The sequence below is a fragment of the Trichomycterus rosablanca genome, chromosome 2, assembly GCF_030014385.1.
Source record: "Trichomycterus rosablanca isolate fTriRos1 chromosome 2, fTriRos1.hap1, whole genome shotgun sequence".
Classification (NCBI taxonomy): Eukaryota; Metazoa; Chordata; class Actinopteri; order Siluriformes; family Trichomycteridae; genus Trichomycterus; species Trichomycterus rosablanca.
The window spans coordinates 15,955,313-15,980,453 of record NC_085989.1 but is presented as its reverse complement, the minus strand read 5'-3'; the positions used below and the strand labels follow the sequence as shown (position 1 = coordinate 15,980,453).

The 25,141-nt window shown below is 40.3% G+C and overlaps 1 protein-coding gene across 1 annotated transcript in view; it reads left to right on the top strand.

Annotated features, from left to right (window-relative positions):
• The first annotated feature begins 7,375 nt into the window (after window positions 1-7,375).
• nedd9 (neural precursor cell expressed, developmentally down-regulated 9) overlaps window positions 7,376-25,141 on the top strand; it is a 62,292-nt gene continuing 44,526 nt past the window's right edge. Inside the window, exon 1 of the mRNA XM_063011952.1 lies at window positions 7,376-7,451. Within this exon, the coding sequence (XP_062868022.1) occupies window positions 7,440-7,451 (12 nt within the window). The 5' untranslated portion in view covers window positions 7,376-7,439. The remainder of the gene's footprint in view (window positions 7,452-25,141) is intronic.

Here is a 25,141-nt window from a genome sequence, read left to right as displayed (position 1 = left end):
TACCTCTAATTTCATTTGTTTAGTACTTGGTTGAGCCACTTTTAACAGCTAATACAACTGCATTTTGCAATCAATAACAATAAAAATGAAAATAGTTTAGGGGTGTTAATACACAGTCTGTACTGTGGACCTGTTCAGGGTGTTTCCTCCCCCTAGCCCAATGAATTAGACCGACGGCGACCCTGACCAGGAGGTGGTAAAACATTTTTTAAATGCATTAATAACTTTTAAAAGCAGTACACATTACATTTACACTCAATGTAATTGAAGAAAACCGAGATGTGTACATTATGCATAAGCATGTAAGTCATGCATAAGCATGTTTTTATAGCTATCTAAAATTATTCCTATGTATTCAATAAATAAACCTTTACAAACTGTATTTTAGATACTTTTTATACATGTTTAAACCTATCAAAATACGTAGTGGTCTTTCTAAGTAACGTGGCTAGTAAGTAAAAGAAATCTTTCACCATAGATGAAATTTAGCTAAACACAAACTTCTCTTAACACAATAAAATCAACATGTGTTTAACTTTTAAAAGCCAATGGGAACAAAGCTAACCGCCTTTTATCAAGTCTATTCTATAAAATTCTTTGGAACATAGAAGTTTCTAAACCAAAGCAGCAAAGCCATTAAAAGAAAAAGTATTGCCAAACCATTTTAATGACAAAGTTTGTATTGGTGGTAGTGGTTTAGTAAAGTGTTTCCAAAATACCATTGTGAAAGTATCATAAATACCCAGAAACCTTTTATAATTTAGGTCTGGCCTTTAAATGTCTCCCATTCCAGCACTCTGCTGCCTAGTCACACTGCCAGACTGGGTCAAAATGAGAAGACAGAGAAAGAGTGAAAAGCAATGAGAGGATTTGAAGGGGGGTTGTAAATCTGTTTGCCTATAGTTTTGTGTGAGACTTTCACAGGGGCCCAGTATTCCACAGGCACGCACACAGACATACATATGATACAGAGACACCCACATACCCAAAACCACATACACTATCTATGTAACATAACATTATGTAAGCCTCAAGCTATTAACGGTTTGTTATTTATACAAAGGTCAGACTTTATAGTAGGCTGCAGACTCATTTAGCAATGAGAAAGTATTATTAGCAACAACCATTGTTGGACTTTTGCAATTCGAAACATCATTTCAGAGCAACCACTAATTCTCTTGCAACAGAGATTCTTGTTATGAAAGCAGTGGAGTTTGAGAATTTGTGCCTGCTGTGTTTTAGAAGTAGTTTTTATGCAGATTATCTGCCAGATCATTGGCTTAGGGTCTGTATAATACTGTTCGGAAACTTAAATGGAGAAAAAGATTTTCTTGATTTTACGTAACAACACGGGAATAAAAAAATAAAAATTATATAGAAAAATAAAGTGGAGCTTGGGTTGCGCAGAAGCACATTAAGCTAAGCCACTACCACAGGGTTTGAATCTCAGCAGGTTATTGGCCTGTCAGGCATCTACTTACAGACATGGCAGCTATTTCTGGGGGAAGAGGGGGGTAAGGCCCCACGATGATATAAAAATATCAGTCCTACAAGAAAACACAAAACAAATGCAACAAGACAGATAATTATATATATATTTCAGTGTCCTCAAGCCTTGTACAATCAGTCCCTGCCGCACCAGTGATAAACACTTGTTTTCGTGTTGTCATCAACATCAACAAAGAGAACTACTCTTAGGCCACATGACATCATCTATGAGAGACAGGCAGAGATTAGTCAGTCTTTAAATATGTCATACCAAACCCTTCTACAGAGCCCTTCCACAGAGCCCTTCTACAGAGCCATTATTAGCTGTTAAGTAAATAGGCCTAATATACTCTTACATTCATGCATGTGCTACAAATCACTGTAAATCTTAATAACATGTATGAGGGATCGTCAAAACGTTTCTGCACTTTTATATGTTCATTGGAAGGGCAGAAGGAGTGAGGGTGGGAGGAGTAGTAACTGGTCGTGTCTGAGAGACTGAGAGTTTATAGCCTGGATTTGGTGCCATCTGATTTCCACCTTTTTGGACCACTCAAAGAAGCTTTAAGGGGAAGAAGATTTTCATGTGATGATGATGTGAAAGCAGCGGTGCATCAGTGGCTACACACTCAACCAAAAAAATTTTTTGCTGATGGCATTAAAAAGTTGGTGGATGCTGGAAAAAATGCATCAGAGGGTAACTATGTAGAAAAGTGATGTAATTTGTTTTTTACATTCTTAATAAAGAGAGTTTACAAAAAGTGAGGAAACGTTTTGAAGAACCCTCATAGTTTAATTTTATTTAAATAACTTGATATTTGTATTGGTTTGCAATGTGGATGTTGTCAAGATGGAACTGGAAGATATTTACTTCTAATGGAGCATTGTTGTGGTGCAGTAAGAAATGTAGCCAAAGCCGCTCAGGTGGCGCAGCGGTAAAAACACACGCTGGAACACCAGAGCTGGGATCTCGAATTCATCGTATCGAGTCTCAGCTCTGCCTGCCGGCTGGGCTAAGCAGCCTCATAAACAACGATTGGCCTGTTGTTTAGATAGGGGTGGGATATTAAAAGCTGGATAGGGACTCTCTCATAACTAATGCAAATACGACCTCTCCTGGCTGAGTGCTGTCAGGGTGTGTCTCTCCGTACACAGTGCTGATCCACATTGCACTCGTCAGAGTTGACAAAATGCATATGGCTGCTGCCCACGTGTCAGAGGGGGCGTGGGTTAGCTTCGTTCTCCTTAATCAGAGCGGGGATCGGCATTGGTGGAGAGGAAGCATGACACAATCAGGCAATTGGACGCGCTAAAAAGGGAGAAAAAAGGGGAGAAAATGCATAGGAATGTAGCCAAATCTTTTAGATGATTTTTCTAGCTTTGTAAATGCAATTTAACATTCTGAAACTCATTTCAGTAACCAAATCAAGTCATATACAACTAATGACTCAAAACTTTGTAATCATTAGCAAACAGGATACTAACTGTTGCAAGTTTGTTTGAAATCTTTGCCCATATTTGGTTGATGTAGCTGCTCAACAGCCAGTAGTCACCATTGTTTGGTGACTACTGGAGACAGATATGGACCTGCAGACAGGCCAGCCAAGCACACGCACTCTGTGTCTACAAAGCCATGCTGTTGTTGCCCATACAGAATGAGGCCTGGCATTGTCTTGCTAAAATAAATGTAGACTTTCTGGAAAAAGATGTTGCCTTGAGGTTGGTCAACCAAAACATTAAAAGTCATTTCTTTGTATGTTTGTTGTCTAAATAAGGTTCAAGAAAATTAACAAATCCAGAAGTACAACCATAGCCATAAGCATATAATGTAAAATCTAACTGAAATTAATTAAAGCCATGTGCAGCTATTGTGACAAAGGGGAATTGTTGTTTTTATTTACATGCATTTAGGTGGGCAGCAGGGACACCTGGTCTCTCCTCTCGACCTATCTTCTGTTCTCCAGCCCTCTCTCTTCTTCTCATCTGATGCTATATTCTAATCTCTTCTTCAATAGTTTCCTCACTCACCGCCATGTCACTTTTGTCACTCTTACTGCCCTGTGAGCATTCTTGTACTATCTCTCCTTCTCTCATCTGAACGCACCAGAATAAACATGAAAGAAGTATTATCAGTAAACAACGGGTATGTCTAAACATGAGGTTCAGGAATAAAGTATTGACCCTATCAGATGTAATTTGGTGAATATTACATCAAAAACACTGACTCATTTCATGTTCTATTATATGCTACTATCATCTGACTAGTACTCATTTCCCTACTGCTTCCTACTTTTCTTTTTTTCTGAGGCTGCCGGAAAAAAACTGCCAATGTCACTCCCACCCTTCTTCTTGCTCATAATGACATACTATGAATGAAAGTTGACTGTGTAGTAAAAATAAAACTACTTGCATTTCAATCGAACTAACACTAATGCTGTTTATCATAAGCATGTACAGATACACAGGATACTATATGAATATTCAAAAAATTAAAGCTACTGGGTCATTCCTACAATTCGGTGCCTTTTGTGTCCCCAGTACTGATCATTGTATTTATTAAGTACATTTTAAACAATACAATTTTTAAACATCTTACTGAAATAATTAACACTTTCAAATACTTAACACAATGTTTCCCCCCCCCACCCCGAAAATAAAATGACTGTATACATACTGTTTTTATCTCTTAGATACCAGAGGTTTTCCTATGTCCCCAGTGCAGTACATTCTGATTTAGTGATGGATATATGAGGTTTAATCATGAAAATATCTCAGTCTTTCAGTACTGTTTAAAAGCCTTGGATTTTTTTTTCATCATGAGTTTCATTTTATTGCTGATTATGAGGGTTTTTCACATGTCCCTCAAGTTGCTGTCCACCCTGTTATTTCTTACTACTGTTTTTTTTAAATGAAGAGCTGTTTTGCATGCTGACATCATTCCTGGAGCTCACATGATCTTTTTGGAGGGAAAACAACTGTGGAAGATGAGTGGCTAACTCCTCATTTTAATGTTGTTTTTTCCACATTTTATCCTAAAAGTCTTATATGGTCAACCATAACATGTCCACCCTGTTATGGGATATATGAGGAAAAGTAATACGATTTAATCATTTTAAAAATAATCATACTAAAAAGCAGAGAATTCTTTGTCTGAATTCATTTTTATGCTAGCATGGTTTTGCTTACTCGCTAGCTAATGGCTAATTTTATGTCAGAATGTCCACCCTGTTATGGTCCACCATGTTACAACCTAACACGTAACAGGGTGGACGTCACAGTGTGTATGAGTGTACATGTGTAATTTAGCTTGACCAATATTAGTTTGGAAAAGTATAACATGTCCTTTTTATAATAAAACATAAAAAACAAATAAAAACAGTGTGTAATTTTCAAAAAGTTTTAAGGTCCAAAAGGCACCCAATCCCAGGAATGACCCACCTACCATCTACCATGTCACACATAATTTGTAACACTTTAATGAGACTTCATGTGGGTTTACCAACAAATATACTGTAACTTGAAGACATTAATGTTAGTTGAATATGCCAATGACTTGTTTTGAATTGTTGGTCGCTTTGTAAATGTGTGGCTAACTAACTTTACAGGTAATTTGGTACAGCTATGATAGCTAACATTAGGGATGGTTGATCGAAAATGTTTGTTTCTACTGTATACAATTACTGTCACTTTTTAGCAAAACGTTATTTATTTCCTTAATTACAGTTCCAGCACAAAATGAAGTTTAAAGTTAATTGAAGTCAATGGTGGCTTTACATGCAAGTCAGAGCTGTTATAAATATTTAGCTGAAGTGCTGGTGTTATTTCTATTTTTACATAAGTATATAGGGCGGCACAGTGGCTCAGTGGGTAGCACTGCTGCCTCACCTGGGTTTGATCCCCATGTGGGGCGGTCCGGGTCCTTTCTGTGTGGAGTTTGCATGTTCTCCCCGTGTCTGTGTGGGTTTTCTCCGGAAGCTCCGGTTTCTTTTTACAGTCCAAAGACATGCAAGTGAGGTTAATTGAAGATAGAAAATTGTCCATGACTGTGTTTCACCTTAAACTTGTGAACTAATGAACCTTGTGTAATGAGTAACTACCGTTTCTGTCATGAATGTAACCAAAGTGTAAAACATGACGATAAAATCCTAATAAATAAATAAACACTGGTATATTGAGGGGAAATTTTGAGCATATCTGAATACAACATCTCATATATATTGTGATTACGGCCTTGCTGCTGACATATTAAAGCTGTAATTGCCAACAACAGATTTGCAACAGTCAGCTGCATATTTTTTGTTTAGAAATGTTTATCCAAAGTCAACCGACATTGTGTTTGAATTGTGTGTGTACAGTAATATCATGACCATATTGAAGTTAACGTTGCCTTTATATGCAAGACAGAGCTTTTATAAAGATTTAGCTGAAGTGCTGGTGGCAAGGTGTTACAATAAGTGTCACAATAACAACTGATGTGAATACACCCCTTCATATACACCAATCAGCCATAACATTAAAACCACATCCTTGTTTCTACACTCACTGTCCATTTTATCAGCTCCACTTACTATATAGAAGCACTTTGTAGTTCTACAATTACTGACTGTAGTCCATCTGTTTCTCTACATCTTTTTAGCTTGCTTTCACCCTGTTCTTCCAATGGTCAGGACCCCCACAGGACCCCCACAGAGCAGGTATTATTTAGGTGGTGGATCATTCTCAGCACTGCAGTGACACTGACATGGTGGTGGTGTGTTAGTGTATATTGTGCTGGTATGAGTGGATCAGACACAGCAGTGCTGCCGGAGTTTTTAAATACCGTGTCCACTCACTGTCCACTCTATTAGACTCTCCTACCTAGTTGGTCCACCTTGTAGATGTAAAGTCAGAGACGATCGCTCATCTATTGCTGCTGTTTGAGTTGGTCATCTTCTAGACCTTCATCAGTGGTCACAGGGCGCTGCCCATGGGGCACTGTTGGCTGGATATTTTTGGTTGGTGGACTATTCTCAGTCCAGCAGTGACAGTGAGGTGTTTAAAAACTCTCTCAGTGCTGCGAGCACAACACACACTAACACACCACCACACCACCACCATGTCAGTGTCACATGAGAATGATCCACCACCCAAATAATACCTGCTCTGTGGTGGTCCTGGGAGAGTCCTGACCATTGAAGTAATTGTAGAACTACAAAGTGCTTCTATATGGTAAGTGGAGCTGATAAAATGGACAGTGAGTGCACAAACAAGGAGGTGGTTTTAATGTTATGGCTGATTATTGTTACGGCCATGCTGTTGACATATTGAAGCTGTATATAAGAACCATGTTTAAGCGTCATCGCCCTACCAATATTTACCATAAGGAACGTAATGTTTTATTACATTTTATTTTCAATTTTGGTAGAATAAGACGGGTGTAGCTAATAACCAGAACGTTGTGTATGTAATGAAGTTAAATAAGTTTATGACAAAAGCCTCGTTGTTAATGAATTGTTTGCTATGAGCTCTTTTTCTGTTCAGTATAACGGCCGCCTCAGAGCCATCGTACCGTCACGGAAATTAGCAGACAACGCCGCGAGACCGTTCACTCCTTACGTCATGGTGCTGGCATTGGCGGGAGGGCGTTTGGTCTTCTCGACCAATCGCATCCGCGATTTGTAAATAAGATAACAGTCTAATCCAATAGAAAACGTGCTATGTAAATGAGCTCAGCCGGTCGTGGTGTAATGCGCTCTTTTTTACCTTAGTGTTCAGTCGGTAGCGGTGGATGACAGAAAGGACTTGGAGTTCGTCGAAGCAGATAAAACGGTTCTGGTGAAAATATAACTACTTTTCTTTACTTTACATTGTAATGCTTACAATGACCGTTAACGTCTTTTAAGCGAAGTTTTGCGCTGCCGTTTTATCCGTGTCATATTTGGAGTGTGGCGTACGGAAGAAGCGAACTCACAATGAAGTATAAAGTAAGTGACTTTAAAATAACGTTATTTCTGAAAGAAGATAGAAATACATGTTTCTGGCTCATTGAAGTGTGGTGAAGCTTCTGTACTCTGCATAAAAGCTTACTGTTATGTAATAGGATTTGTATTGGCATGCCATTCACAGTACAGTAGTGGCTGGGTCATTTAAATCTAGGTTTATGAATCTGGATAGTCAAATTGTAAGCAAGATCCATAAATACAGTGACTTACACAAACCCCTGAACTTAAAACACCCCTAAACACACCTTTGGAATGAATTGGAAGGTTGACTGCGAGCCAGGCCAATATCATCCGACATCAGTGTTTGACCACAGTATTACTCTTTTGACTGAATGGACTCAGATTTCCACAGACATCAAAATCCAAAAAGCCATCCCAGAGGAGCGGAGGCTGTTATAGCCTCAAAGGATATGCAATACCCATGGCTTTGGAATGAAATGTTCATGCACTTTTGACCATATAGTGTATATTTACGTTTACATTTTCGACATATAGCAGACCCTTTTTTCCAAAGTGACTTACAATTATGACTGAACACATTTTTTGAGCAATTGAGGGCCTTGCTCAGGGGCCCAACAGTGGCAGCCTGGCGGTAACCTTTTAGTTACTAGTCCAGTACCTTAACCACTGAGCTATCACTGCCCATGTGTATATACATTACATTTACATTTTCAGCATTTAGCAGACTCTTTTATCCAAAGCGACATACAGTTGTGACAGTATACACTCTAAGCAATTGAGGGTTAAGGGCCTTGCTCAAGGGCCCAACAGATGCAACTTGGCAGAGGTGAGTCTTGAACCGGCAACCTTCTGATTACTAGTCCAGTACCTTAACCACTAGGCTACAGCTGCCCTAAACATTAGAAACAGAAAACCAACCAGTATACCTACCATTATATTCATACGCTCATTCATTCATTTACTTGTATTATTTTTCTATTATCTTTAATAGCCGACTCATTCTGGTCAGGTTTGCATCGGAACACTGGGTGGAAATATACTTTGAATATGGTATTCGCTGCAGGTTACCACACACCCATCAATTTTGAATTTTCAGTCCACCTTCTGCATATTTTTATGAGGTAGTTGGTAATGGGGAGACACAGACAGTGGCTGGAGGCAAGAGCTGAACCCTGGTCCCCAAGAACCATATTTCTGTGCTACAATGCTGCCCTGTTGATTTTTACAGTAGCATATGCACTTAATCTATATTAACAAATTAATATAACTAATTAAAGTGTTACACTCTTTTTATTAAGCAGTTAACACAGTTTATTACAAACTCCATGATGCTTAACTGTGAGAAACAATGTGACCTTACTCTAGTATCCCATTTACAAACTTGGCACCATAAATAACAGCTCAGCACATTTGTTGTAACAGATGCTTTGTGTTCCTATATACTTATCTTCCCCTAAATGTTTAAATGACAGTTAAATGACATTATTTGTGGTCTCTGGTGAAAATGACCTTTTCAAACCACCCATTCTTCTGTGTAAGTACAAATTTACCTCTAACTGTGAACATCAGTGATTTAGCTTTGTAATTAAATACCTAGGAGCTGACAGAGAAGCCTATTGAGTAGTAGCAGCTAGTAAATAATGCGAACTACATCTGACCTATCGCGTTACTTAGAGCCACTTTTGAACACATAGGCCATTCGTTTTCTCTTTTCCTTTCATCGCCAGCTTGACCTCAGTGTTGCAATGGTTGTATTTCTTGTTTATTGGTCATGATTGATGGTCAGCGCTACAGTACCTTGTTTTGTGTGGATACGAAACTATGTAACCTTTTTAAGCTCGTTTATTTTTCATGCCATCATTTCTGCTTTATCTTGGCCAGCATCATGGTGGGTCCGGTTTCCCTGGAATCACAGGGTGCAATGCCCAAGTAGGACACTTATCCATCGCAGAGCCTCAGCCAATCTTTCCACCTCAAACACAATGAATCATGTCTGCATGTATATGCATGACTGACCTATAGAACGACGGGGGATTTGAACCCTGAACCCCAGCGGTAGTGGGCTAGCATAATTTTTCTGCTGCTCCACCCAAGTGCCTACTCATTTATTTACATTATGTAATGTATGTTATGAGTTTCAGTGAGCTTTTTTGGTGGCATATAAAATCCTGTAAATAAACCTTATAGAGCCATGGTGAATGTATATTTAACTATGTGCTATTTAAGCTGTAGAATTCAGGAGCAAAAGTAACGACAGAGAAAACTGAACCAAATGACACCATTGTGTCTTCATCATTCAAGGTTAGAATGGTTTCTGACTGAACTCCTGGAAATCAGTGTAATAACATAAACTGGTTTATCAGTGAAAAGGCAGACTGGGGAATAAACTTGCATTTTTACTTGTCAGGGTGGCACAGTGGGTAGCACTATCGCCTCACAGCAAGGAGGTCCTGAGTTCGATCCCCAGGTGGGGTGGTACGGGTCCTTTCTGTGTGGAGTTTGTATGTTCTCCCCGTGTCTGCGTGGGTTCCCTCCCACAGTCCAAAGACATTGAAGTGAGGTGATTTGGAGACACTAAATTGTCCATGACTGTGTTCAATATAACCTTGTGTAATGAGTAATTACCGTTCCTGTCATGAATGTAACCAAAGTGTTAAACGTGACGTTAAAATCCTAATAAACAAACAAACTTTGCAGTCATTGGTTCAGTTTCTTTGGCATTTTTGCTTGTTCGAAGGTTTTGAGGCGTAAAAGCAAAATGGTCAAAACTTTGAGTGTACAAAACAGTAAATTAAACAAATTTCTGCTGCCTACTCCCATATACTGTTTGACTGTTTTAAAGGATGTGTACAGTTTCATAGACAGACATAGCCCTGGAAACACACCTATACTCACACTAGGCTTTATCTCAAAAGGAATTCTGGTGTGGATTGTCAGACATGTTTGCCTAGTGGGAGGAGGGTGCATTCATTCAGAACTTGGCCTCCAAGTGTAGCGATCTCAACATTTACATTCTCTTTAGGGCCTTTCAAGTGGATGGGATGCTCCGTGTCCTACTATGGTGCTAGGCCAGAGCTGTTCTTGAATGGAATGCTTTTGTGTGCTTCACACTGTCTGGGGAACGAGGGCTAGTTGGCAGCAGTTGAACTCAGATCGGCTTGTTTGAATTTCATTACCGTTACCACACTATTTTTCTTCTCTGTCTGTCTACTCTCTGCTCTTTAAATCTCCTATTGGATGCATGTGTTTTGAATTGGAGGCTTAATCATCAGACCATATTAGGATTGCAGAAGCTTGCATACCTCAAATAACTTCTTTAAGACTCACAATATCAGACCACAATGGTACTTGACTTGCTGTACAGCCAGGCTATTTTGGATCTGTTGGATCTGTTTATTGGCAGGACTGCAGGTTTAGTCATTCAAATGTTACTTCAGTACAGGGGCTCGGCTCTTGTCCTTTTTTTAAGTGGGAACTTTCTTTTAGGGCAGTGATAGCTCAGTGGTTAAGGTACTGGACTTGTAATCTAAAGGTTGCCGGTTCAAGCCCCACCACCGCCAAGTTGCCACTGTTGGGCCCCTGAGCAAGGCCCTTAACCCTTGCTAAAAATTGTGTTCAGTCATAACTGTAAGTCGCTTTGGATAAAAGCGTCTGCCAAATGCTGAAAATGTAAATGTGAAATGTAGATGTGTGACCTGCAGGTGGGGCTTATTCATCACATTATATTTTTTGTTTGCCCACATTGCCTTGGAATATAGCCTATTCTATATTACTAAAAAGTTTAAATTCTCAGGTTTAGAATCCCTGCTGTAGTTCTTGAATTATATACCTTGATATGCTAAACATCGTAACTGCAATCTTTGTTTAACTTCAGGGTTAAAGATTTATAACGATAGAGATGAAGTCAGCTTTGGTTAGCTTTGGTTGTTGATGTAAAGGCAAACGTTTTTGTCTCTTGAATTGAGTTCACAATTGTATACACCGATCAGGCATAACATTATGACAGGTGAAGTGAATAACACTGATTATCTTTTTATCACGGCACCTGTTAGTGGGTGGGATATATTAGGCAGCAAGTGAACATTTTATTCTCAAAGTTGATGTGTTAGAAGCAGGAAAAATGGGCAAGCGTAAGGATTTGAGTGAGTTTGGCTAAACGACTGGGTCAGAGCATCTCCAAAACTGCAGCTCTTGTGGGGTGTTCCCAGTCTGCAGTGGTCAGTATCTATCGAAAGCGGTCCAAGGAAGAAACAGTGGTAAACCGGTGACAGGGTCATGGGCGGCCAAGTCTCACTGATGCACGTGGGGAGCGAAGGCTGGCCCGTGTGGTCCGATCCAACAGACGAACTACTGTAGCTCAAACTGCTGAAGAAGTTAATGCTGGTTCTGATAGAAAGGTGTCAGAATACACAGTGCATCACAGTTGCAGGGCTGTTTTGGCAGCGAAAGGGGGACCAACACAATATTAGAAAGGTGGTCATAATGTTATGCCTGATCGGTGTAGACCTGTGTTATATTTTTCTGTGTGTAGTTAAAAAGTTGCAGACAATTATGTTGCAACAACTATGATCATGTTTATTTGACGTCCTGTATAAAAGAAATCTCTTTTCTAAATTCTCAGCCACGTTTCATAATTTCTCTAACATTAAAATTGGATAAAGTAACTTTGTACAGTCCAGACCAGCAGCCAAGTTTTGTGAAAGCACCTTATTTTTTTAAATAAGTAAAATTTAAACACTTTATCATGGTCACCGTCACAATGGGTCCGGTTTCCCTGAATCACTGGGTGCAATGCAGTAATACACCCCAGACGGGACACCAATCCATTCTCCCCCCAGACATAGTCAATGATGTCTGTATGAAGACAGTCAACCAGCCAATAGCATCACTGGGGATTTGAACCCTGGATCCCAGGTTCCCTTTTTCAGACATGGACAGTTGTGTCTGTAGGATGCCCAACCAGGTCAGTAGCACTGCTGAGATTTTAACTCAGCTTGCTGCACCAATTACATTTCACAGCAGACATGAGATATACTATATGTCAGCGCCAACTTTTCAATATTGGCTTGATGCTTGTGAGCCCTTAGCACTCTTACAGCTTTAAAATTGTGGTGCTCAGATTCACATTTATCCTCTGATGAAGTCATAAGAATAAACTAGGCTTTTTTTACACTCCAAGGGTGAAGATGGCTGCCAAGTAGGTCAGACACACAATAATCTCCAGTTTAGGAATAACATCCACATATTATATTTAGCTAATTATTTAAAATCCCACTACTTACAAGTAGGGCTGGGCGATATATCGAGATTTTATAAAATATCGATATATTTTCATACGCGATATAAGATAAGACAATATCGCATATATCGATATAGATGTTGCGTTCCAGTTAGATCAGACAGTTCGTCTTTCTCTTCTCCCAGTTTGTCTCTGCACATGTTCACCTGCCCCACCCCTCTCCCTCACTGAACACAACTCGCCCCTCCCCACCGCTTCACCAGTAATTCCTGCAGGCAGCGATAGCATGGAGACGGATAAAGACATGACAGAAGCTATCGAAGAGGAGCTGCTTACTAAAAAGAAAAATAATGACTAATTTTGGAATTATTTGGAGATGGTTCGAATTCAAAGTGTCAGATGAGCAGCAGAATAATGTATTCTGTAGAGAATGCCGAAAACAAGTCCAGACTAAAGGTTCCAGCTCCGTGTACCTTTGGTCATTAGTTTTCACTTCAAATCCCAAAGTTAAAAAACAAGAAAACGAGTCGTTATTCGTTTCAAAAACCAATACAAGGGCATGCACGCGCTGACATGCACGTATTTACTTCACATTAAGTGTTGAGAAAGTAATAATAACGTAACGGTGCGTCTCCTGTTGTTCTGACTCTTGTGTTTGTATATGTGATGTGCATATACTTGCTCTATCTGTAAATACAAACATTATGGGGATTTCTGTACTGGATGTTGTACGTGGTTGTGTTAGTTTATACTGGACGATCGCCCGACGTCCGACACGTCATTTATTTATTTATCTTTTATTATACAGTAGTATTTCTTGTTGTCGGCCAATAAACAACCAAACATTATTAAATTGCATGAACTAACTCTGCAGTAAACAAGGAGCAAACAGCAATTAAACAGCAAATAAATCTGTTAAATAATAATAAAGTGCATGAAGCAGAACACTGATTAAAATGCATTAAATGTTGTAATAGTTACACAGTAACATGAACGATTAGTTCTGCCTGTATTACAGAACTAAGTTCTATACGTAAAAAAAATAAATAATGTAAATGTTATGGCGACATATACATAAAATAATGTCCAAACATGTGGGGGTGGGGTGGGGGGTTAACGAGGGGTTTACTTTAACGGGGTTTTACTTTTAATGTCACACAAGCTCAGCCGGAAACCGTGTCATTCCGACATCTTCCCTACACACTCGCTCCCTGCGCCCTATAGTACACTTAACATTCTTAAAGGGCCAGACAATATATTTGTAATTCACAATACACAACAGGAGATGCCTTAGAAAACAACTTTTTTTTTCTTAGAATAGCTCTTTTTTTTTTTTTTTTTAAGGAAAAATAGTTCTTGTGTAAAGCTTGCCAAGCATGAATATTAATAAAAGTGCCTGTAAAAAAACTGGAACAAAAATGTATTTTTGTTATTACCTTATGGGATAAAAAATATTGAGATATATTTATCGTATATCGCCGTTCAGCAAAAAATATCTAGATATTATTTTTGATCCATATCGCCCAGCCCTACTTACAAGCCATGTTTTCTCAGCTAACAGATCAGTACTGTAGTAATAAAGTACCTAAAAGGCATGTCTGGATCATTTGCCAGCTTTAAATGACAGAATATGAGTAGTCATTTACCAATTTACCAGGGTTTGGTGACTCAATATGTTACTAAGATACAACGTGTTATTACATACAGTAGAGTAATGTAGCTTATACTATATTTAAAATATAGGATATTCTTGGGTAGCACAATGCTACAGTGTGCAAGCCCACCACTGGTTAGATTTGTTCAAATCTCACCTGTGCTTTTGACAGGCAAGGCACCTACACGATTGTGTTTGTGGTAGGAGGGTCAATGGCCTCTGTTGGCCGGTTGAGGCATCTGCACAAGGGGTGGTTGAACATAGATGGCATGGCTCTCATACATGATACTGTGGGCTGCTAAAGACCCTTCTCTTAGCAGGTTAAGTGATTGACGGCAGCTCACTTTCACAGTCAAAATTGGGGCATTACAGTCTACGGCACTTCTCGGTCTAAGGTGGGGCAGCAGCAGAATTTAGAACAGGCTTATTTTTGTGATCGTTATTAAAAGTAAACTCATATACATTTTATCTTTTGTTTAGTTGGTTATTATTTGTTTAGCTTTTTGAATTAGAATAAAATGCCTTTATTTGTCATATATTCATATACAGGTGTACAGTACAATGAAATTCTTTCTTCGCCTATCCCAGCTTGTTTGGAAGCCGGGGTCAGAGCGCAGGGTCAGCCATCATATGGCGCCCCTGGAGCAAAGAGGGTTAAGGGCCTTGCTCAAGAGCCCAACCTTTCAGTTGATAGCCCAAAGCTCTACCCACTAGGCCACTACTGTCCCATTTATTTTATGAATTATATAAATTAGTAATAATATTCCCCTTTTCCTGATGTAGTTTCCTCTTGCACCTACTCTGGTAATGCGGACAAGTGTGGAAGATCACACTATGCTCTTTGTATTCATTAGTCGTATTTAAAAGTTGGCATCAATGTTACAGCTTTAATGGACCCACATGCCATGAAGGCCATATACAGCGGGTGGGGACTACCGTATGATGTGCAGCATTTGTATATGCAGACCCCATGAAAGAACCCAGCATGAATGAAAGTGACATCAGTCACTAATGTGGTAGTTCCACAGCATCCCCCCTTTTATAGCCACTGCATTCACATAAAACACAAAACCGCTGTTGCGCCGGCTTGTTTCCTATGGAGTTAGGCGGGGCCACTTACTTTGTTGCTGTGCAACCTTGAGACAAATTGTTTATATGACGTAGCCAAAAGCCAAGCACAGACGAGGTGGAACAGCTTTCCCTATCAAACACACTGGGGGAGATTTTCAACCAAGACAAAGCAAGAACAGTTCTCAGCTTTCTCACAATCATAAAATTAAAGACACTAATCTAAGATAAAAGTACCATAACAGGACTTTATCTGGAAATAATATGAACAGTGAACTGATATTCCATGAATAAAGCGACAGCCTTTCCTGCCATAATACCGCCAACGAGCGAACATGGTGTTTAACCAAACCAAAACAAAACAAACAGACAAAGTGGACAGAAACAGCATGGCGACTAGTGAGCTATGAAATGTGGAGACAGGGTTTGCTTTTTAAAGTGCAATCCTGCCTTTTCTAATCCTGTATTCACTTGCTGTGGCTACCCCGCCCAGTCTTTTCTTAATACCATTGTTGGTTGTGCCCTGTGGCATGTGAGCAAGTTGGATTTTCATTGCTTCAAACCATTTAAAAAGCTTTGTTTCACAACACATCAACCTTAACTGTATATCTGGTGAAATGATTTCTGATTTCACTATTGCAGCATTAACAGAGCACTGCTCTTATGTGGCCATGACTTAGTAAGTAAGGTAAGGTGTGGCTACAAAATCTTTTTATTTTGGCCACAGCTAATATAAAGCATACAGAATCTGATATATGCTCTCAGGGGATTCATATGTATGACTGTCATGAAATGCTTTATATATGTTAATGCTCAAACTTAAATCTAGGTTTTTTAAATATATATTTTCTTGTTTTATGCATTTTCTCCCCTTTTCTCCAGACTTTTTAGCGTGTCCAATTGCCCGATTGAGTCATGCTTCCTCTCCACTAATGCAGACCCCCGCTCTGATTTGAGGAGAACGAAGCTAACCCACGGCCCCTCCAACCTATTCCCCCCCATATTTGCAAATCAGCCTTGTGTACGGAGAGACACACCCTGATCCGCACTCTTTTCCCGCCTCTGTGTAGGCGCCATCAATCAGCCAGCAGAGGTCGTAGTGCATCAGTTACAAGGAGCCCCTATCCGGCTTAATACCCCACCCCTACATGAACAACAGGCCACTCGTTGTTCATGTGGCTGCTTAAACCAGCCGGATGGCAGAGCTGAGATTCGATACGATGTATTCAAAATCCCATCTCTGGTGTGCTAGCGTGTGTTTTTACCGCTGTGCTACCTGAGCGGCATCTAGTTTTAAACCAAACTGGATATATCATGTTTGCTTATCTCGTTCCCAAACCTTACTAAGTTATTTTTTTTATGTAAACAGGATGTCACCACATCTTTAGAATGCAACATTTCAAAAAGGAGTGCAACTGTCAAACTTAAACCCTCGAGTACCTCCTATATGCATACACAACATGCACACTTGTACACAGGAGGCTTGTATGTGCAGTTAGAATCATACATTTCAGTCAAAGGAATCATGTTTTTTAGTAGTGTGGCCTGTCTGTGCTTTATAGAATAGAACGCCTTTATTTGTCATATATACAGGTGTACAATGAAATTCTTTCTTCATGTATCCCAGCTTGTTTGGAAGCTGGGCTCAGAGCGCAGGGTCAGCCATCGTATGGCGCCGAGAGCAGAGAGGGTTAAGGGACTTGCTCAAGAGCCCAACAGTGGCTTTATGGCAGATTCAAAATCTCAACCTTTCAGTTGATAGCCCAAAGCTCTACCCACTAGGCTACCACTGTCCCATTTACCTTTCAGCACTGGTACACAGTTTGAGAAACACATAACTCATTAAAGCATTATAGATGTGTTTACATAATGACTTTGTTGTACAATACATACTGTAGTTATTCTTTAAATTTTTACCCTACAGATACAGTAAGTTCAGTTCTTATTCAAACCTGACATGATAAACCACATAGGTCAACTGTAGTTCAGCTCACATCAGTTATGTTTTGAACAGGTGCGCAGGTGTTTGGAGACTTCCTGTCATCCGGCACCTCCAGCTAATGCTGTTATTACTCGTAGCCATCGCTTAAAAAAACCCCATGGATAGGCGTTAAGGATTAAAGTTTATTGCTCAATATGAAGTGACAGCTGCCGTAATTCAGAAGGTTCTGACACACATTTCCCTTCAGTACAGAGAAAAGAGGCCCCTGCCTGTATATACACAGACTGACTGATACTCCGTCCAACCTCTAGTCAGGCTTATGTAATAAGTGTGGTAGGAATAGTTTTCTGACCACAGTTAAGAATAATTAGGTGATCCAAAGTTCTGGGATTTTTTCCACCTCTCTCTATTAGGCTCTTGTCTCTTTCCCTTCCTCTCTCTTTTTCTTTGTATGGGTTCAAGTTGCAGGCCTGGTTCAAAGAGAGGATAGCTGTAGGAGAAGAAAAGGGTGGAAGGTTATGGTGAAGAATAGGATGGAAATGAAAGGCAAACAGTTGATCTTACATTGGGGAACTGTAACAAAGCTATATTTACATTTTTGATATTTACTTTTAACTAGTTATACCTTTGGGAGGCACGGTGGCTAAGTGGGTAGCACTGTCGCCTCACAGCAAGAAGGTCCTGGGTTTGATCCCCAGGCGGGGCGGTCCGGGTCCTTTCTGTGTAAAGTTTGCATGTTCTCCCCGTGTCTGCGTGGGTTTCCTCCGGGAGCTCCGGTTTCCTCCCACAGTCCAAAAACATGCAGTCAGGTTAATTGGAGACACTGAATTGCCCTATAGGTGAATGGGTGTGTGTGTGTGTGTGTGTCTGCCCTGCGATGGACTGGCAACCCTAATTGGTTAAGCGGTTAAGAAAGTGAGTGAGTAGTTATACTTTTTACTCCCAGTCTAGCACATTTGTAATCATTTTCTTGTATTCATTGTCATCAACCACTTTATCCTGTTGAGGGTAGCAGACAAAAACACCGGGCGCAAGGAAGAAATACCCTGGACAGGGTGCCAATCTATCCCAGGGCTTTGTTACCGCCTCAGACATAGTCAATCATGCGAAGTTGCAAGAAGTTGAGGTGATGAAACTGAACAAGTGTACAAAGTCATAGCGATTGTGTTAGAGAGGTGAAGAGAGGTGGCAGAGAAGAGGTTGCTGCGATTCTCCTTGTGGGTAACAAGAATGGACAAGATTAGAAACGAGCTTATTAGAAGGACAGGGCAGGTACATTAAGAAGGAGAGATTGAGATGGTTTGGGCATGTGCAGAGGAGGGACGGGTTTTATTAGGAGAAAGATGCTGAGGATGGAGCCACCAGACCACCTGGGGTGGTAAAGAAAAATGTTTAGGACAGGGCAGGATGGAGATGAATGATCAGCTGTGGCGACCCCCAATGGGAACAGCCAAAAGAAAAGACTTTTATTCTGTATAGAATATATCTGTGCTCTTAATTGGAATCTCTGGTGTTGGAAATGATTTTAAATGACAGTTTAAATTAAAGCATTTATTGAACAATTACTTCTTTGTTGGTTATCAGTTAACCAGCTAATCAATGACATTCCAGAGAGCCATTGCTTTCAATTCATTTTTAGATTACTGGCTGAATATGGGTGCTTGTATAGAAGGTACTATATATATTCTTTTATGCACAAATGAAAAAAAGATGAGGGATCAGGGAGCTTCAGAAGAATAGTTCTTATGTCTTTGTGTGTGTGTGTGTGTGTGTGTGTGTGTGCGCGCTGTGGGGGAGGCACCAAGCATAAAAGCATAACAAACACTTCTTTCCAGGCATCCCAAATTCACTACGCTGAGAACAACGGCTGTTCACAAAGCAGGTCTCAACCAGTGCCCTACCACACTGTCTCTTTCTTTGTGAATGGTCTTCACTCACACACACACACACACACACACACATATTGAAAACGATTAGAACACAGTTGATATATTGTAGGGCATTAGGTTGTTATGCAGGCTTAGGTTGGGGTACCTTAGTTTTGTGGATCAGCTGAGCTTAAATAAACATATCAGGCTTGCTGTAAGTATTCAGAGTATTCTAAATATATATATATTTCTTCCGACAGATGATGCAAATCAAACTTCAAAATTGTAATAAAATACACTGATCAGCCATAACATTAAAACCACCTCCTTGTTTCTACACACACTGTCCATTTTATCAGCTCCACTTACCATATAGAAGCACTTTGTAGCTCTACAATTACTGACTGTAGTCCATCTGTTTCTCTGCAAGCTTTGTTAGCCCCCTTTCATGCTGTTCTTCAATGGTCAGGACCACCACAGAGCAGGTATTATTTAGGTGGTGGATCATTCTCAGCACTGCCGTTACACTGACATGGTGGTGGTGTGTTAGTGTGTGTTGTGCTGGTATGAGGGAATCAGTCACAGTAGACACTCCTACCTAGTTGGTCCACCTTGTAGATGTAAAGTCAGAGACGATCGCTCATCTATTGCTGCTGTTTAAGTTGGTCATCTTCTAGACCTTCATAAGTGGTTACAGGACGCTGCCTACGGGGCGCTGTTGGCTGGATATTTTTGATTGGTGGACTATTCTCAGTCCAGCAGTGACAGTGAGGTGTTTAAAAACTCCATCAAGATTACTGTGTCTGATCCACTCATACCAGCACAACACACACTAACACATCACCACCATGTCAGTGTCACTGCAGTGCTGAGAATGATCCACCACCCAAATAATACCTGTTCTGTAGTGGTCCTGGGAGAGTCCTGACCATTGAAGAACAGCATGAAAGGGGGCTAACAAAGCTCGCAGAGAAACAGATGGACTACAGTCAGTAATTGTAGAGCTACACAGTGCTTCTATGTGGTAAGTGGAGCTAAGAAAATGGACAGAATGTAGAAACAAGGAGGTGGTTTTACTGTTATGGCTGATCAGTGTATATGTTATGAATGTAGTGAGGTGACAAGGTGATTTGTAGTGTAGTCCATTAAAACAGATCAAGTCTTTTTACTGTAAGATGTTTCATATGCTCAGTGGGCTAAACTGTAGTAAACTAGTTCGTATGTATATGATCCGTATCTGGTGAGTGGTAGCTCAGCGGTAAAATTACAGGGCTAGTAACTGGAAGGTCACTGGTTCAAGCCCCACGTCTGCCAGAATTCCACTGTTGGGCCCCTGAGCAAGGCCCTTAACCCTCAATTGCTTGTAATGTATGCAGTCTCAATTGTAAGTCGCTTTGGATAAAAGCGTATACTAAATGCTGAAAATCTAAATGTAAATATACAGAAAGACCTGTCTGCTTTACTCCCTAATGTTTAAGTCGAGTGTGAAGTCGAGAGCACATGTGCTGTGAGCTTTCTGCTCATACGTGAAGGCCCCTCAGATGATTATGTGTCCTAGGCTTGAAATGATTAGCCAGCTCTGTTCTATGGAATTAGAAAAACCATCATTTTAACCCCTCACCTCTCTTGCACTAGTCCTATATTCCTATTAAATGAGCTAAAGGACATCAGACAATAGTCATACCCCTGTCTGTTAAGCATAAAATAGAAAGAAAATGCCTGCTGAGAAAATCTGACAGCAAGAATGCCATTTCTAAATGCTCAATGTCAACAGCATCCGGCTATCATAACACATTCTCGGTCTGCTGAGCATCTGGCTTTGTTTTGGGTGTCTTCAGGATGTATGTAAAGAACTGAAAGTGTGTGTGTGGGGCACTTTGCTGACTAGCTGTACAAAAGATTTTCAAGCCTCAAGCTGTTTCTCTGCAACCGATTCAGAACTGCTTAGGGCTGCAGAGTGAAGATTCACTTTCAGATAGAGAAGATGTTTTAAGGACAAAGAAAAAAGGTCTTTGCGGTATTTATTATTATTATTATTATTATTATTATCATCATTAAGAGCCATCTGTTTTCTGTTTGGGCTTGCAGACTTTTTAATGGCTTGTTTGTTATTCTTCTAATTATATTCATCATTCTGCTTTCATCTTTTTTCTTCTGATAATTGTTCAGCATCTTACAGCTTCAGTTTGGTTATCTTGGCTGTAAGAGAGAGGTTAGGTTTGATATGGTCTAGAATTCATTTCTTTGCCTTCTTTGATGGCCGAGGTACTCTCAAAAGTCTTTGCCAGCAGCAAAGTTCAAAGGCATTAATATTCTTTCTGTTTTATTCCATGATAAGACTTACCAATTACATTGTATTTCCATATGAAAGGACAAACTAACAAAAACCTGAACTTACTTACTTAATACGGAGTATGTGTGCAGTTTGCATCCAGAAGATTGCCAAAAGTATTCGCTCGTCTGCCTTCACACACATATGACATCCCATTCTTAATCCATAGGGTTTAATATGATGTCGGACCACCCTTTGCAGCTATAACAGCTTCAACTCTTCTGTGGAGGCTTTCCACAAGGTTTAGGAGTGTGTTTATGGGAATTTTTGACCATTCTTCCAGAAGCGCATTTGTGAGGTCAGAAACTGATGTTGGACGAGAAGTCGCAGTCTCCGCTCTAATTCATCCCAAAGGTGTTCTATCGGGTTGAGGTCAGGACTCTGTGCAGGCCAGTCAAGTTCTTCCACACCAAACTCACTCATCCACGTCTTTATGGACCTTGCTCTGTGCACTGGTGCGCAGTCATGTTGGAACAGGAAGGGGCCATCCCCAAACTGTTCCCACAAAGTTGGGAGCATGAACTTGTCCAAAATCTCTTGGTATGCTGAAGCATTAAGAGTTCCTTTCACTGGAACTAAGGGGCCGAGCCCAACTCCTCACTCGGCACAATGCAGTCAGACAAGTACCGTTCTCCTGGCAACCGCCAAACCCAGACTCGTCCATCGGATTGCCAGACGGAGAAGCGCGATTCTTCACTCCAGAGAACACGTCTCCACTGCTCTAGAGTCCAGTGGCGGCGTGCTTTACACCACTGCATCCGACGCTTTGCATTGCGCTTGGGGATGTAAGGCTTGAATGCAGCTGCTCGGCCATGGAAACCCATTCCAAGAAGCTCTCTACACACTGTTCTTCAGCTAATCTGAAGGCCACATGAAGTTTGGAGGTCTGTAGCGATTGACTCTGCAGAAAGTTGGTGACCTCTGCGCACTATGCGCTGACATTTTAAGTGGCTGTCGTTCCTAATCGCTTCCATTTTGTTATAATACCACCGACAGTTAACTGTTGAATATTTAGTAGAGAGGAAATTTCACGACTGGTTGCACAGGTGGCATCCTATTCACTGAGCTCCTGAGAGCGACCCATTCTTTCACTAATGTTTGTAGAAGCAGTCTGCATGCCGAGGTGCTTGGTTTTATACACCTGTGGCCATGGAAGTGATTGGAACACCTGAATTCAATGATTTGGATGGGTGAGTGAATACTTTTGGCAATATAGTGTATGTATTCCTTCTTGAAATACTGTCATTCAACTATTCTTTAAAAGAACGCATGCGATAAAGGTCTACACAGGGGTTATAGTCATGCTGGAACGAGAACAGGGCTTTCACAAGATTGGAAGCGTACTAATACAAATATATATAGTGTTATATCCATTTTAGCAATGGGTGTTGCTAAAGCACTATAACTTAGTTGTTAGGAGGAGTGTCCACATACTTTTGGCCATATAGTGTACTCCACAGTTGTACTCCATGCATTACTTTCCAGACCTTCTCATGGAAAATTAAACTAGATCAGCCACTGTATTTAACAGCTGACAGCAGACATGTATTGAGGGCATGCTTTGTGTTCCGCCATCCAGAAGTGGAAAATATGCTACACGTTGACTGATAAGATCATACTCGTTTTTGCTCACAGGTCTGGGTTTTGTGGTTTTCAGTGGGGTTTATAATTGGCATCTGCGTCATTAATGTCTGCTGTGGTTGGCAAAGGGATTAACAGATTTTTTTAATTAGTCTGTGCTGTGTTTGGAGTTTGGAATTAGCATTTATAACTATTATGTTAAGCCTGTACATTATCATTTTACTCTAAAAGGTCTATACACAGGTTGACCTCTTCATGTTATTAAACAGCTAAATACATTGACAGTGTTCTTAGAGTTAGTTTGTTTGTTTATTAGGATTTTAACGTCATGTTTTACACTTTGGTTACATTCATGACAGGAACGGTAGTTACTCATTACACAAGATTCATCAGTTCACAAGGTTATATCAAACACAGTCATGGACAATTTAATGTCTTCAATTCACCTCACTTGCATATCTTTGGACTGTGGGAGAAAACTGGAGCACCCGGAGGAAACCCACGCAGACACGGGGAGAACATGCAAACTCCACACAGAAAGGACCTCCCGGACCGCCCCACCTGGGCATTGAACCCAGGACCTTCTTGCTGTGAGGCGACAGTGATAACCACTGAGCCACCGTGCCACCCCTGTTCTTAGAGTTAAAAATTGATATCTAGTATCCAGGTGTAGCTGATGTAGCCAGTTTTTGGTAGTATTTGTGGCATGTTGTAATACCAGTGGTGCTGTATCTAGTGCTATTTAATTTTCATGTTTCTGCTACCACTTAATTTTGTTCAGGATCGCAGGGGTTTGTCTCTCAGAATCACTGAGTGCACGGGAGTAACACACCCCAAACAGGATGCCAATCTATTCCTAGGGACATAGCCAATCATGTCTGCATGTAGGTGCACAACTGGCAGATAGCACAGCTGGGATTTCAAACCCTGGATCCCAACGATAGTGGGCTAGTGTAATTTACCACTACACCACCCGAGCGCCTCTAGTGCTACATCTGTATATCTTTGCCTGTATAAGACAACAGTTGTCCAGTTTAGTTCATGTTTACATGAATATTGAGAGCAAAAAAGGGAATCGATACTTAAATTAGCGACTCGGTACCTGTTTTTTCCGTGTTTAATGTGGTTTGACACTTCTTATGATGTATCATGCTATATTTTATCTCTGCTGAATAGAGCTCATGACTATGCACACTACATTCAGGAATGTTAATAGCATTTGACTAGGATTATATGGACTATACCCACGAAGTGTACTAGACCTTGGTAATGTTTGTTTTCCTTCCCAATCTTCCTACACCCTATGCTAAATAATTACAGTGAATGCATTAAATGAACAGATGTAGCTAATAAGCTCTGATTTCATATGGGGTTGTGTGTATAAAAATACCTGCAAACAGTGTACTAGGTGACACACTAAATCAGCACAACATGGCTTATCCATTTTGCTCATTTGCCTTAATTAATGAGTTGCTCTCTTAAATTAAAATGTTTCCCTTCTACTACGCTGAAATGCATTCCATAATAATGCCAAATCTGCATTATTTAATGTTTCACAGATGTGAATCTATTCCTCTCTCCACATTTTGCCCCCTATGCAAGTCGATTGATGGTGCTTTTTCCACATAAACACATAGACATTTATTATTAGTTTGCTAGTTGTGGATTTTTTAATAGTCGTTATACCGTGTTGACTATGTGACTATGTGGCACTGGTAGCTTAATGGTTGGGATACTGGACCAGCAATTAGAGGGTTACTGATTCACTGCCAGGTTGCCGCTGTTGGGACCTTAGGCCTCATGTGCTTAGATTGTAATTGTTCATAATTATAAGCTGCTTTGGATCAATGCTGGCAGCATCTTTAGTTGTGTTGGCACTGTTGCTTTTCTAAGTTCCTCTCTTTTGTTTGTCTGGTGAGCATTTGGGTTGGAACTTGCTGGTGGATTGAGTAGCTGGCAGAGTTGCATCCAAGTGCTCTTTTATTCTCTCCAAACCCAGTACCAGTGTTTTTCTGTTTTCTGGCGAT